Source organism: Nannobrachium achirus (genome assembly GCF_963921795.1).
Source record: "Nannobrachium achirus genome assembly, chromosome: 4".
Taxonomy (NCBI): Eukaryota; Metazoa; Chordata; class Actinopteri; order Myctophiformes; family Myctophidae; genus Nannobrachium; species Nannobrachium achirus.
The window spans coordinates 24,961,386-24,975,943 of NC_137813.1; the positions used below are offsets into that span (position 1 = coordinate 24,961,386).

General features: G+C 46.0%; 1 protein-coding gene across 1 annotated transcript in view; it reads left to right on the forward strand.

Annotated features, from left to right (window-relative positions):
* The first annotated feature begins 667 nt into the window (after positions 1-667).
* Positions 668-14,558, forward strand: part of nherf1b (NHERF family PDZ scaffold protein 1b) — a 74,558-nt gene continuing 60,667 nt past the window's right edge. Inside the window, exon 1 of the mRNA XM_080722950.1 lies at positions 668-1,622. Within this exon, the coding sequence (XP_080579076.1) occupies positions 1,008-1,622 (615 nt within the window). The 5' untranslated portion in view covers positions 668-1,007. The remainder of the gene's footprint in view (positions 1,623-14,558) is intronic.

Sequence of the window (14,558 nt, forward strand, 5' to 3'; positions counted from 1 at the left end):
GCAAATTTGGATTCAGCATCCCTTAATACCCCTAGAACAGTTGTATATAATAAATATTCGCAAAATGCCTTCGGGACTTTATACAAGCACATTCTCAGAAATTCTGCCCAGTCTACTAAGGGCGAGAAGCGTGCACACATCCGCCTCAGTGACAGTTGTTTAAGTTGGCCAAAATGTGGCCATATTTTCCCAACATTAGAAATTGTTGATGTCTGACATCATGTTTGATGTCATGACATAGACCAAATGAGTTGTACACCAGAACAATTGCAAGATCAGCTACTTTGAGCCACCCCACGCTTATGTAGTGATATTAAAGCGGTGATTGGGGCCTACTATATTTTTGTTGTAGGACATGCAGACAATAGGGAAGCCAAGTTGAAAGTGGTTCATTTCAGTACAATTCCACCAAGGTAATTCAATGAGAGAATGTAGCCTACTGTAGCTACAGTATAACAATATTAGACGTATAGCCTATTGTATAGCCTATAGAGAGTCATGTAATAGTAGATGTATTTCATGACTCACCTAAAAGAGAGAGAGAGTGTGTGTCGTGTGTGTGTGTGTGTGTGTGTGTGTGTGTGTATGTGTGTGTGTGTGTGTGTGTGTGTGTGTGTGTGTGTGTGTAACAGAACTGTGTATGTGCGCTGGGAGGTGACAACCCAGACCACCGTTTCCACGGACGGCGCCGGATTTCTCCCAGAGGGCGGAGGTTCCTTTAGAACCACAGAGAGAGAGAGAGAGAGAGAGAGAGAGAGAGAGAGAGAGAGAGAGAGAGAGAGAGAGAGAGAGGGTGTTTATCATTCATAGTTTCTATCGTCAGCATCCTGAACTGAACAGAACAGGTCTCATTTCTACAGAGTTGAGAGTCTTTCCCACGCTCCTCCTGCTCCAAGCAGCAACAAGTTGAGTCGGGACAAGAGCGACAGAAAGAGAGGAGAGGAAAAAGTGCGCGCTGCAGCGGGGATAAACTCAAAACAACAACAACAACAAGAACAAACGAGACAATGCCGAGCAAAAGCGAGCACCTCCGCCCGCGGCTGTGCGTCCTGGAGAAGGGCGACAACGGCTACGGCTTCCACCTCCACGGGGAGAAGGGCCGGACGGGCCAGTTCATCCGCCTGGTGGAGGCCGACAGCCCCAGCGAGAGCTCGGGGCTGCGCGCCGGCGACCGCCTGGCGTTCGTCAACGGCGACGGCGTGGAGGGCGAGAGCCACCAGCAGGTCGTGCAGCGGATCCGCGCCACCGCCGGCCGCCTGGAGCTCGTCGTGGTGGACGCGGACACCGACGCGCTGCTCAAGCGGCGCGGACTCAAGTGCCGGAGGGAGTACGTGACCGAGGGAGTCCCGCTGCCGCCGGGGAGCCTGGACGGCTCCGAAGAGGAGGAGGAGGAGGAGGAGGTGGAAGAAGAGGTGGAGGAAGAGGTGGAGGAGGAGGAGGAGGAACTGCAGCGCAGCACGGAGGAGGAGAACGGGATGGTGGTGGTGATGACGCCGACGGAGGAGTCGTGCACGCCGCCACCGCCGGTCCCCGCACGGGACGAGGAGAACGGCAACGGAGAGGTCCGTGACCGTGACCACGTCCACGTCCTGGAGAAGAAGCTGAGCATCAACTCTGAGAAGGTCAGTGCCCCATGGGCCGGGGACGGGGTTGTCACTGCTCACATTGAGTGATGGGGTGGTGAGTGTGGGTCCACTGACTGTCCACTGTCCCCTAGTGGACCCCTAGCAAAATAACCAATCAGGGCACGGTCACAAGTTAACTTTTATTCTACCTATGAGAGTGGATTCAATCAATGCATCAGTGGGAATGGAGTGGTTTGCTGCCATTTGCGGATTTCTGCAAAAATCTGCTCCATTTCCATTGAAATGCATTGGCAGAACCCGCCCTCACAGCTAGAATCAAGGTGCGGTGTGACCATGCGTGCCCTTAAGGCCCATTCTGCAGATGCCTTCTTCAAAGGGCACAGTCACACAACGCTTTTATTCTGAGGGATGATTCTGTCAATGCATTTCAATGGGAATGGAGCAGGTTGCTGACATTTGCAGATATGCTCCAGTCCATTCCTATTGAAATGCATTGGCAGATTTCGCCCTAAATAGGTAGAATATAAGGGCACTGTGACCGATGTTATCACACTTTGCTGTGACCATGCCCTAAATCAGATGTTATCACACTTTCAAGATTTTTAAACAATGTTCAAAATATATACCAGATCTACAAGTGACTTGCTGTGAGCTTGTAGGCCTATATCTGCTTTGTTTAGGCTCCCCAAATCATTTCATATATAGGGGGTCAGCTGTGCCCAAATCTCAATGTGGGGGTCCTGAAAAGGTTTGAGAAGTGTCATCATCATCATCATTCGAGTGCCTTCGAGCTTCCACAGGTCTCTGTTGCTCATTGCCGCAGGTGGCAGGGGATTTAACTCTGGTGCAAACAAGTTGTGTCTTCATGATCTTGTGGTTTGCTAATTAGTGTTGAGAGCGCAACTTCTTCAGACACCCTTTTCTTGTCAGGGGAGGTCCCTTAGCCTTTGACCTTCCAGGGCCTCATTACAAGGCAGTAGTCTCGTAACCCTGATGGGGGAGGCATACGGGTGCTACACCTTGCCCAAGGGTGACCCGGAACTATGTAAGGCAGGTGCGTTCATCTCCCTGAGGCTTGTACGAGCCCACATACCCCTTAGTGTATTAGAGTAGGGTTAGGTTGTTTTGTCAGTCAGTCTTATAAATAGCCTACTTGACTCTTTGAATACTTTGTACTCTCTGAGGGCCTAACTGAGTGTAGGTAGGCTACTACTGAGACAGAGTTTCAGAGTAAACTCTGAGAGTGTAACCCTGAGACAACACCAGTGGTGTGATATGGATTTTAGAAGTGGTGCCCCTCTAAATTTGTGACGTGCGTGTGCTTGCACGTGAGGCGCGCGCGCGTGCAGGTAAATAAGTCTGGGCTCGCCGAGCCCACGGCATCTCACCCCTGGACAACACTGAGTATGTGTAACAGAGTGTATTGTGAGAGCTTACCACAGAGTACAGTACACTGACTGGAGTGTAACTGAGTGGGGTTCTTAACATTTTCAGGCTGTGACCCCCCAAATAATCATATTTGAACTGGGGACCCCCCACCCACCTTGATGAGCACTGAGAGTTGAGGCATTACATTTTGTATAGCACGGTTCTATTGTGAAAATAGCAGATTGTGAAAACAGCATGTAGATCTTCTATTTTCACAATTTGGCCAATGTTTAATATCATTTTAGAGTTATTAAAAAGTACTTAAATTGTCACTTTAGAAATGTGCAGAATCTGCAGATACCCTCGATAGATTCGATACACTTAAACTCTATGTTGGTTTGTTTACTGTTGAGTGAGAAAACAATGTTGCACATTAAGTGAATCATTTGGGGACCCCCCGAAATAATTTGGGGACCCCCCTGGGGGTCCCGACCCACAGGTTGAGAACCACTGGTATAGACCAGTGGTTCTCAAATGGTTTAGTGCAAAGAACCTCCAAATGTATACCGGTATATTTGACTGCGGATAAATTAAAATCTCTGCGTTACAATTATTTGTGAGCGTTTATTATTATAATTTTTTAATCATGATAAACAATATAACGATTATCGTCCCCCTTTTTTTACAGAGAGAGAATAGGTGCCCTGTGTATGGATAACAACATCATTAACATGTACAGCTTGCACCAGCAGTGCTCTCACACACGCTGCTTATTGTTGAGCCTTGGCAGGGAGCGCTCAGGCTGTGTAGGCGAGCAGTGGTGGAAAAAGTACTCAAAGTCCGATATTAAAAATGTACTTGAGTAAAAGTACAAAAGCATCGGCATCAAAATATACTTAAAGTACCAAGAGTAAAAGCACTCATTGTGCAGAATGTCCCATTTCACAAATTCAAAACGTATACAAAATCTTTTGAAAATAGCAGGTCTACAAGCTCGCAATTGTGAACTTGTAGATCAGCTATTTTCAAATGGCTGTAATGTGTAGGGCTGAAGTGATTAATGTGTAATAACCAAAAGTAACTATAACTTAAGTTTTCATATAATTATAGTGGAGTAAAATTACTATAGACCCGTTTCTTGTTTACAAACATTGAGACTAAATGCACAGGTGACTGTATCATGTAATCAATTCCCACCAATCCCCAAACCTGTTGTTTTGGGGAGCGCTGGTTTCATTGGCTCATTTTTGTACCGACCTGAGCGTGCATCTAGGTTTTTATCAGTGTAACGTGGACCAGAAATAGGTAAGTTATTACATGTAAAAGTATTGAAAATTGGAAATACTCCAGTAAAGTAAAAAATGGCCCAAACATTGTACATAAGTACAGTACTTGAGTAAACCTACTTAGTTACTTTACACTGCTGTAGGCGAGCCAGTCAGTTGGCTGGACATTTGTTGTTGGGGGCGGGGTGCGTGGCTGCAGGGGAAAGTGGACAAACAAGCCGCTTCAGCCTGGGGTTCAAGTAAACAGTGTCCCAGACTGGGACTCTGGCTGCCACTCTTTGTCTCTTCCCATCCTTGGTTGACTCTAAATACCCACTGAAGTCGTCCAAGACAGGGGTTCTCAACCTGTGGGTCGGGACGCCCAGGGGGTCCCAAGATTGTTTGGTGTTGATGAATGAATGATTGTTTGGTGTTGATGAATTGAATACCAAGGACCACAAGGGCTTTTTTGGGGTGTTACTTTTAGGCAGGGTGCTTGACTGTACTTGTGCTGTACAATTTTTTTAGTTTGGTTTGGCTGTACTTTACAGTTCTTCATTTTTGTCTAATAAACGATTCAATCAATCAACCAGGATCCTAGAACAAGAGCAGATTACATGCTGTGGATATACGTTCCCAGACACAGCACGTGTGTGTGTGTGTGTGTGTGTGTGTGTGTGTGTGTGTGTGTGTGTGTGCGTGTGCGTGTGCGTGTGCGGGCGTGCGTGTGTCACCAGTGGCCGTGTTGTCGAACAGCAGTCGTATAAACATAATGTCAGTGTCAAGTCTAATGACAGTCTAATGACAGACTTAGCGGCACATACACAACACTGAGAACCCGGGACAAACAGGGATGTTTAGGATCTGGGGACGACAAACACTCTCCTATTCCTGTGAGTTGAGAAGCAAAGGAAGAAAACAAAGTTGCTCAACATACCACATCAACAAAGACACAACCACGGTACATACTACATAGTACCCCCCCCCCAATCAATGCCTGCTCGACCTTTGCCTGAACCTTTGATCTTTGATGGACATCGGTTGTCAGTGAAACACGTTGCGACGTGTTGTGAGCTTGTAGATCTGCTATTTTTTGCAAATGTTCTGCCCCAGAAGATGGTTGCAGGGGTTCAAGTGGTTGATTAAAGTGGCATTTTTAAGAGAATCAGGCATATTTTGATTATCGCGTTAATATTGCAATAATATATAAAAAAAAATATTGCCAATTGTCAATTGTTTCCAATACTGTTAAGCCCCATTGTCCAGGGTTTCATTAATCGTTAATTAATATTTATGTTATACTAGTAGCACAAATATGGAAAATGTAGTAGTTATATACCGGTATATCACAATGCGATATGACGCATTGTGAGCTTGTTGATCTGCTATTTTGGAAATCTGTAAAAGCAAAAAAGAAAAGCAAACTAGAAGCAGTGCTCTTCCGAGCACAGGTCTCCACCAGGCCACACAAATCGGCCTGTTATAGCGCCACCATGAGGCTGATTTAAAAATGGGGGGCAGAGGTTCTGAATTAGCATCCAGGGAGTGTGTGTGCTCAGTTTGGCAGCGATCGGGCCAACGGCGCCGGAGATTAGCTGGTAACAACCAGGCCACACAAATCGGCCTGTTATAGCGCCACCATGAGGCTGATTTGAAAAATGTGGGGCAGAGGTTCTAGATTGGCATCCAGGGAGTGTGTGTGCTCAGTTTGGCAGCGATCGGGCCAACGGCGACTGAGATTAGCTGCACACAAACTGCGAGGACACACGGACGGACGCACGGACGCACGCACGCACGGACGGACGGAGGGGAAAACATACTCTCCCTCAGCCTTCGGCTGGTGGAGACAATCATTGTGTGATACGTCCATGGTAGGGAACACTAGGGTTAATGTGGTTGCAAAGCACTTGTGTTGGAGAGGTTTGCTGTATAGTCTGGAACATCTGTACCCCCTGCTGTGCTCCGGATGTTTACCCCTGGGGCTGTCTTCATCACTGGCCCCCTGTCTGTGTCTGCCCTCTCTCTCTCTCTCTCTTTCTCTCTCTCTCTCTCTCTCTCTCTCTCTCTCTCTTTCTCTCTCTCCCCCCCACACCTCCACCCTCCCCCTCTCCCTCTCCCTGTCTCTCTCCCCACAGTACATCTCTGTCTGTTTCTTGTGTTTATTGTTTACAAGTATCTCTTTCCCTCTCTCTCTCTCTCTCTCTCTCTCTCTCTCTCTCTCTCTCTGTTCCTTTTCACCGCCTGTCTGTTCGGAGTCTGTATTTGTGTATTTGTGTCGTATTATTGTGGCTGATTGTGGTCTTCTTGTACTGTCCGCTGCAGCTCTGCAACCCCCTGACCAATACACTCCTTTAAATGAGGCATGGTGCGCAAAAAAGGGAAATCAGGCTATTAGTCCAGTTCAATATCTCCAAACACGAAGATTTGTTCAAATTTGAACAAATTACACAAGCAACTGGACTATATCAAATGAACTAATATGATTGATGACGTAACGGCGCTCCCACTGCACAGAGAGCTGTCTGTCCCTTCCTTGTTCTCCCACTCCCACAACTGACACCGGCTCACATGAAAATGTATTTTAATTGTAATTCTGCGCATATAAAATATGTGTACCCATTTGGATATCTTAGTTACTGTACATCAATATCGTTCATGTGAACTAGTTTCTTTATGCTTATTTGTTGAAATGATGAAAACTTTCCTCTTTCTTATATTATTTGACAATTTGGCCAATGTTTGACCAGATTTTATTATAGGATAGTTGGTTGATTACTTTTAGTGCAGGTCTTTATTTATTTATTATTGTTATTTCTGAGGCATTAAAAAGGTCTTAAAGTCCTTAAATTGTCATTTCACTGCCCACGATTTATGTTAATGCAATTTTATACAATGTGGGGGGGTCCCTGCTTCATCTGTCTCTGCTAAGGGGTCCTTTGCCTGCAAAACATTGAAGACCCCTGACTTATAATGATCCAACAGCTGTGATTATCGCTATGGCATGCAGAATGCACACGTCTGAGCCACACCTGAGGCGGAGAAAGTGCATTACTCATCTTCAGACATAAGTCATAAGTGGCGATTCGTTTGGAATTCTGATGCACTTGAACAAGGTGCTGTAAAGTAAACTCACCCGAGTGCCACCGCAGAACACAAGCACGGGTTGTGCTGTTTGTCATAGGAATAAGAGTGATTGTGTTCCCATATTTACCAATTCACCTAATGGAGCTGTGACGTACAGTACAACATGCTCGCTACATGGCTTTGTGTTGATGCACATTAAGACGTTGGTGAGAGTTCTTCTCACCCAGCGCGCCCAGCCAATGACTTGGTGAAGACACAATGTTCAACAGCCAGCGTGTAACAAATTGGACTCCAGGGATGCAGTCACGTTCAGAGGAAGCACATTCTGTCTCTCTGTCAGTGGGAACTCAGAGTATGTTCTGTACACAGACTGACGGACGGACGGAGGCTCATGTCATTATTCAACGTCTGTTAGGGCTGTCACGATCATGACATTTTACATGACGATTAATTGTTACTCAAATAATTGTTTTTCAAATGATTAGAATACATATTTGCGCTCTTTGACAAGATATGGGCAAAAACATGGGTAATCGGAGGGCCAGCGCTCGGCATCGGCGGCGGGTGTTTTGCACAGAGTTGTGTGTTTTTCTGGAATTCTCAGCTTGCATCCTGTCGAGCATTCCTCATGCCCTCCCTGTGGCCTACGCAGTGACACACACACACACGCACACATGCACACACGCACGTGCACACACGTCTCGTGTACAGCCTTGCATGTTGCTTTAGCAGGCACGTTGACGGCCGTATGGCCTGTCTGTGGCTCAGACTTTGAAGCAACACAAAAGAGGGTTCGAAGAAGGAACGCCCGCACCGGAAACTGAGGAAACTCGCTCAAGGTTGCCATGGTTACTCTCATGTGGTGTGTGCTATCTTTGTATTTCTCTTTGTTTTGCGTGTGTGCATGCATGCATGTGCGTGTGCGTGTACAACAATGCACGGGGGTGTGTGAAGTAAGAATGAGCAATGATGATGATGATGGAATGTCCAAAACTGTTACTTAAAAAAAGAACCAGTGCCTTCCACTGGACCCAGTCAGTGTAGATATTATTTAGTCACAAGCTCTTGTTAATACTTTTCATCGGTTAAACTGTTTAACCGATTAACTTAAACATGTATAAAACCCACAGACACACTTGAGCACTTTGAGCCTGGCCTCCCATGTCAACATGGTGAAAGTTTCCAAAAGTTCACAACTACTGCAACGCCGACGCTGTGTGAGCTTGTAGATTTGCTATTTTCACAACTTTTGCATGACATTGTCTTTCGGCAACAGGGCTTAATTGGTTAAAGGAAGACAATAGCAAGCATTTATGAAAAGAAAACATAAGAAGATGAAACGGGGACATAGAAGGTTTCCTGACAGCTGGTATGTTGATACACAGAGTGGGAGGGCAGAGCTTTCAGCCTTCCCTTCACAGCGGGACAAACCATACAGAAAGAAACACATGCAGCGTGATCGCTTCCAAAGGTCATTCTCTGTTTACCAGGCAGAGAAAACCCGACCCTCGCATTGTGAAACGCGGTCACGTAGCAGGGGGATTCCCTATCGCCAGAGCTGTCACTCTGACTAGCGTCAATTACAGTGACAATTTCAGGACGTGGCTTGTCACATTTATCTGGACCAGTGGTTCTCAAGCGTTTTTTTTTTTTTGGTGGTCACACCGTCTCCTATACGTGGCCGTGTGTGTGGGTATGCGTGTCTGTCTGTCTGTCTGTCTGTATGTAGCCTGAGTCTGTATGTAGCCTGCAATACCTTTTCTGACCACACATGTTAAGGGAGGGGCGCTGTTGTTCAGGCCAGGCACACTCACACTCACATTCACACACACACACACACACACACATACACACACACGCACGCAGGCACGCACGCACGCACGCACGCACGCACGCACACACATGCGGAGCCTCCACCGCTCAGTTCAACCAAGTGTGATTTTTTTTCTTCTCCAAGGACCCCCGTAACTTTGATAATGTACAAATGGAACCAGTGTCGGGTTTGGTTCCTTTCGTACGCTCTCACCAAAATAACGTTTCCACCAAAAGAACCTTGGTTCAAGAACCAGTGCCGTTCAACTTTCTTGGAACCTTGGTTCGTTCTTGCGAACCGGCCACGAACCGGCTTGCGTTTCCACCAGATTGAACCAGAGGAACCAAGGATTTTGTGGTTCCCGTTCCGAACCAACCTTTACGGTACGGAACCATCTCGGTTCTCGGTGGAAAAAAGCTCACATCCCATAGGCGGGAGAAAGAACCCGAACTGGTTCTTTGCCAGTCAAAAAGCGCCCTCAGAGTTCCGGACCTGCAAGGTTCCATCCTGCACCCCTCTTAATTGATGAGAACCACCGATCTAGGGCTAGAAAGCATAGACTGCACTTATTAATTAAACTAACATTACAATAAGTGACCAATAAAAGCCTAAAGTGTCCTGAGATTCTAACGGGCACAACAAGTAGTTTTGCTGTTGAGGGCAAAAAGGGCCGTACTGTATGTAAACAGAGGCCGTGCTGCGTCCAGATTCCATAGGGAGCGGTGGAGAGAGGTGCCAGGGGTCACATGCACACTGTTTAGAGAGACTCCTCTCCTCCAGAGTGACTGGCGGCTGCTTACACAAGGCACTAATTACAGGAGAGGAAGAGCCCGCCGTGTCGAGATGAAATGGACTGTGACAGGATGAGACCTACTATATGCTGCAGGCTGTGTGTGTTTGTGCGGTGTCTCTGTATGCGTGTGCGCGTGTGTGTGTGTGTGTGTGTGTGTGTGTGTGTGTGTGTGTGTGTGTGTGTGTGTGTGTGTGTGTGTGTGTGTGTCATCCTGTCTCTATGTTTTCTTCCAGGCTCAGTATAAAGTTGAGAGAACTCAGCATAAGCTAACAGGCTGCGGGACCACAGAGACTCTGAATGGGAGAAAGTGAAGGCTACTATGTATATCTGCCACCAGTTGGCACAAAGTCCTCTCCTCTCCTCTCCTCTCCTCTCCTCTCCTCTCCTCTCCTCTCCTCTCCTCTCCTCTCCTCTCCTCTCCTCTCCTCTCCTCGCTTCACCCTCACTTCTCTCTCTCTCTACCGGATATGGAGCCTCTAATCTGCCCATTCATATAAAAGCAGCTTATTAGAGACCAGGGCTCCTCCGCTGCTTTTAGCACACACACTTGGCTTTTTGTCCCTCGCCATGTTACCATAGACAGGGAGAGAGTGTGTGTGTGTGTGTGGGGGGGGGGGGGGGCACAGCATAATAAGGATTCACTCTATATCTATATTGGTTTAGCCTCCGCTGTGCGGCATTCGGTGTGTGGGTCGACAGTATTTGGTTTTGTGGGCTAGTATAGGCATCAGCTGCTAGAGAACAGTAACCCGCATTTTAAAGACATTGTGTCGTGATTTATTCCCCCCTATGACATAATCATCAGGTATTTATGATTATACTACAAAAAAGTGTACAGAAAGTGTTTTATGTGGCCACACCCACCTGTTCATTAAGTATGCCTGGTTGTCAGGTGGGTGGTGAGTGGTGACTCAGCTGAAGTTAGCCACACCCACAGATGTTGTTGGATGGGAAAAGGGGAGGGGATGATTTTATGATGTCATTATATCTGTGCATTTCAATTGCGCCTTTTTACTCAGGATTGATTTCAGGAAGTAACCAAAAATACACAGGGAAGACTCATTTGCATATTATAACCACAATTAGGGTTCTGTTAGAGTAATGTTAACTCCATAGACACATAAAAAACAGAAAAAGTGAAAAACTATGGCACCACCTCTTTAACAGTCACTCGGTATGAATGAACTCACTACGTACCCTGTGGCAGTGTGGCAGGCCCTTTAAGTTACACATATTTCTCAGCCGGACTTTTTCAAAAGTTCCCTTCATAGAATATTTGACCCACAGTTTTGATTATGTACTCTTACAGCGTATATTTGACCTATGTTTTGTCTCAGCAAAGTCAGAGGGTGGACTTACCCACACAACTCTCCAGCTTAGACTTAAATCTTGGCAGCAATGTTCCGTCACTGGGCGTGTGTGGTTTAAAAAGACTGGATGTTTATCCCCTCGAGAACGCTTCGCTCGTCAGCCTCCTGATGTCACGTCTTTTCCAGAATGGCTGTCATAGGATAACTCTCGGCTATTAATGGAATACATGTCAACTTTTCATTGGTCGTTTGTCATGTACTGTACTGGTGACAGCACAGCCACGCCTACTGGGGGGGGGGGGGGGCTGTGGGCGGAGGTCAGAGGAGGGGTCTCAACATCTGGACCAGGGACCACCAGGGTCCAGACTTCTAGGGATGGGACGATAATCAATATTATCGTTTATCATGATAAAAAAACACTCACAATAATCGTATTGTGGAGATTTAAATTGATCGTGAAATGATCCTCCGTCATGCACTGGGATCAATTCACTTTTTATTTGCAGAGCTGCATCCGGTACCATTTAAACATTCTAAAATTGGTAAAATTATAGAGGGTTTGTACTCTTTGTAGTCTTTTTTTCACTCTCTACCAAATGTCTTTGCCCAAAAATAGCCGATCTACAATTGCGACGTGTTGTGAGCTTGTAGATCTGCTATTTAGGGTTGGGATCCTGAACCCAAGGAACCGACGGTAACAAAGGAACCGGAATAACCAAAGGAATGGAATTAAGGAACCGAAGGATTCGAATCACATTTGGAACCGTTTTCGGAACCCAAATGGGAGGAGGAGTGGGGAAGGTCGAAAGTGTGTGTTCTAGCAGGCTGCCTGAAATGGAAGTCTCATCCCGGGTGGGGGGCTCCCTGCCTGGGCCCGGGCCGGCAGTACACAGACTCCACAGAGCTCAGGGCTGGTTTCCTGTCATTGTTGCTGCTGCTGGAGGTAGAACAACGCAGTCTGCCAGAATGAAAGCCCCCTTTTCCTCCTCCTCTCCCCTCCTCGAGCGAGGAGAGCTTGCTGTTGGCAGGAGAAACAAAGCAACCAGGTCTATGAAAACGAGCCCAAAAGGAGTGACTATAGTGTCGGCGTCAGGCGGACGGTAACCTTGTGTGTCCAAAACCTGTTCGTTTTGTATTCATCATTTAGAAATGATTTAAACTAGTGAAAATAGCTGATCTACATGATTTTAGATCTGCTATTTTCACTACTTCTGCAACGTTTTTGTATGAAGTAAGGCTCTAATTTACGGGGAAAAACATACAAATTTGAAACTTGGAGATACCGGTACAAGGTTTCTGCCCGACAGTGACGATAGGCTACACAAGCACTTTAAACCTATATACAATACAATCGGCTATTTGGAAATAGCGTTGTGAGCGTGTAGATCTGCTATTTTCCCAGGAAATAAAGTTTTGTATGGGGTTCCCTGGCACAAAATATTTTCACATGGGACAAATACATATTCATTTTGGGGTTCCTTGACATGAGAAATGCTGGTTTAAGCAACACTAGAAAGCAAGACCAAATAAGAAACTACAAACAATAAATAAAAAATAAATAATCCATCTCTGATTTAAATCTGAAATAGTGTTTCGTAGAGCCTTCCATCATTTGCAGTTTTCAAAAAAGGGAAGAAGGATAGATATAGAAAGACAGTACTAAAATACATGTTTATGCAATGTAACGAGGCAGTTAAAATAGCAGCAGATCTAAATTGATTGATTGATTGATTGAATATGTTATTAGTCTGAAATCAACAAATACAAACAAAGGTCGAAAGGGAGAAACTGAGGCAGCAGTGAATGACACCTCCTTGTTGATGGGAATATCCATTTGTCTCCCCTTCTGGTCTCCTGATGTTTTTTCAGACACATTTTGAAATAAACCAGTGATTCTTTTAGTGGTTGGTGCCAGGGCATTGCACATTTTTGTGGCAGAGTAGTAGAATGAGAACTTTCCCCATGTTTGAGGTCTGAAGCTTAGTTCTTAGTGACATTGACATCTCTTGAAAACAAAGAGGTGCGAGCATGATTAAAAGGGCTCCAGCTAGAGAGCACTTTTGTTGACCAAGAATCTTCTCTTTTGATTGACTTTCTGATCATTTTTGATGCAATATTTTCACTTGTCAGTTTGTTGTCAAGAATATAGCCCAGACATAATCAGACATAGTCAGTGTAAACATATGTGGCAGTTTGAACACAGCAACACCGGAGCGCAGTCCTTTTTTTTTTTTTTTTTTATAATTTTTATCCCGCGATTTTGCAACCCATTTTTCACCCAGTGCCAATTGTCTATGTAATCCTGGGCTCTGCTCTCCCTCTGCCGCGCCTGGGGAGACAACGGACTGACCTCATGCTTCCTTCAATGCATGAGTAGTCCAAGTTGTTTCTCTTCACCTGATGGGGGATTTCCCCGGGATGGACGTAGCGCGTGGAAGGAACACGTTATTCCAACCAGTTCCTTTCCCCTCCATCAAGCACCCCGGCTGGCCAGGGCAAGGCATTATTGAGACCAGGATTACTGCATGTTTTTGTGAGGGTTGTGGGCGCTGATGACGCGGAGGGAGAAACACGCCCCCAGCACCCACAGCGTCCCCCGGCGGGAATCGAACCCAGGACCTTCTAGCTGTGAGGTGAAGCGCTAACCACTGCGCCACCGTGCCCCCGGCGGAGCGCAGTCCTATATGCACGTACACATGCACGCATGCACGCACGCACACACATACACACACACACACAGTAATCCTGTTGTGAGGACAGCCTGGTGACCAGTGTACTGCTAGTTTGGTAGTTGCAGGTGTCTTGTCTCTAAAGTGTAGTTGTTCATTTACTTACTGTGTAATGTTGTTTAACCCAGAGTTCTCAACCTTTTCAGGCCGCGTCCGCGACCCCCAAAAATAATCATATTTGAACTGGGAACACTGACAAGCATTACATTTAGTTTGACTCAATTCCACAAGCTCACAACTATTCTGGTCCGAGGCATTGTGAGCTTGTAGATTGTCTATTTTCAAAACTTTTCCCTCTTTCTTATATTATTTGACAGTTTGGCCAGTGTTTGACCTCTTAGTTTGTTGATTACTTTTGACGCCGTTTTTCTTTTTCTTAGCTTTTCTTTTTTTTTTTTACATACAAAACGTATTTAAACTCCTTAAATAGTTACTTCACTGTCATCTGGAGACCCCACGCCACCCCTAAATCATGCCGGGGACCGGTTGAGAACCACTGGTTTAACCCATTGATTTAGAAGATCCGAAGCATATAGGTTTAAAGTGCTTGTGCGGCCTGTAATAGTCGTGTCTTTTGGGCTTGTTCTCGTAGTAGACCTGGCCACTTATG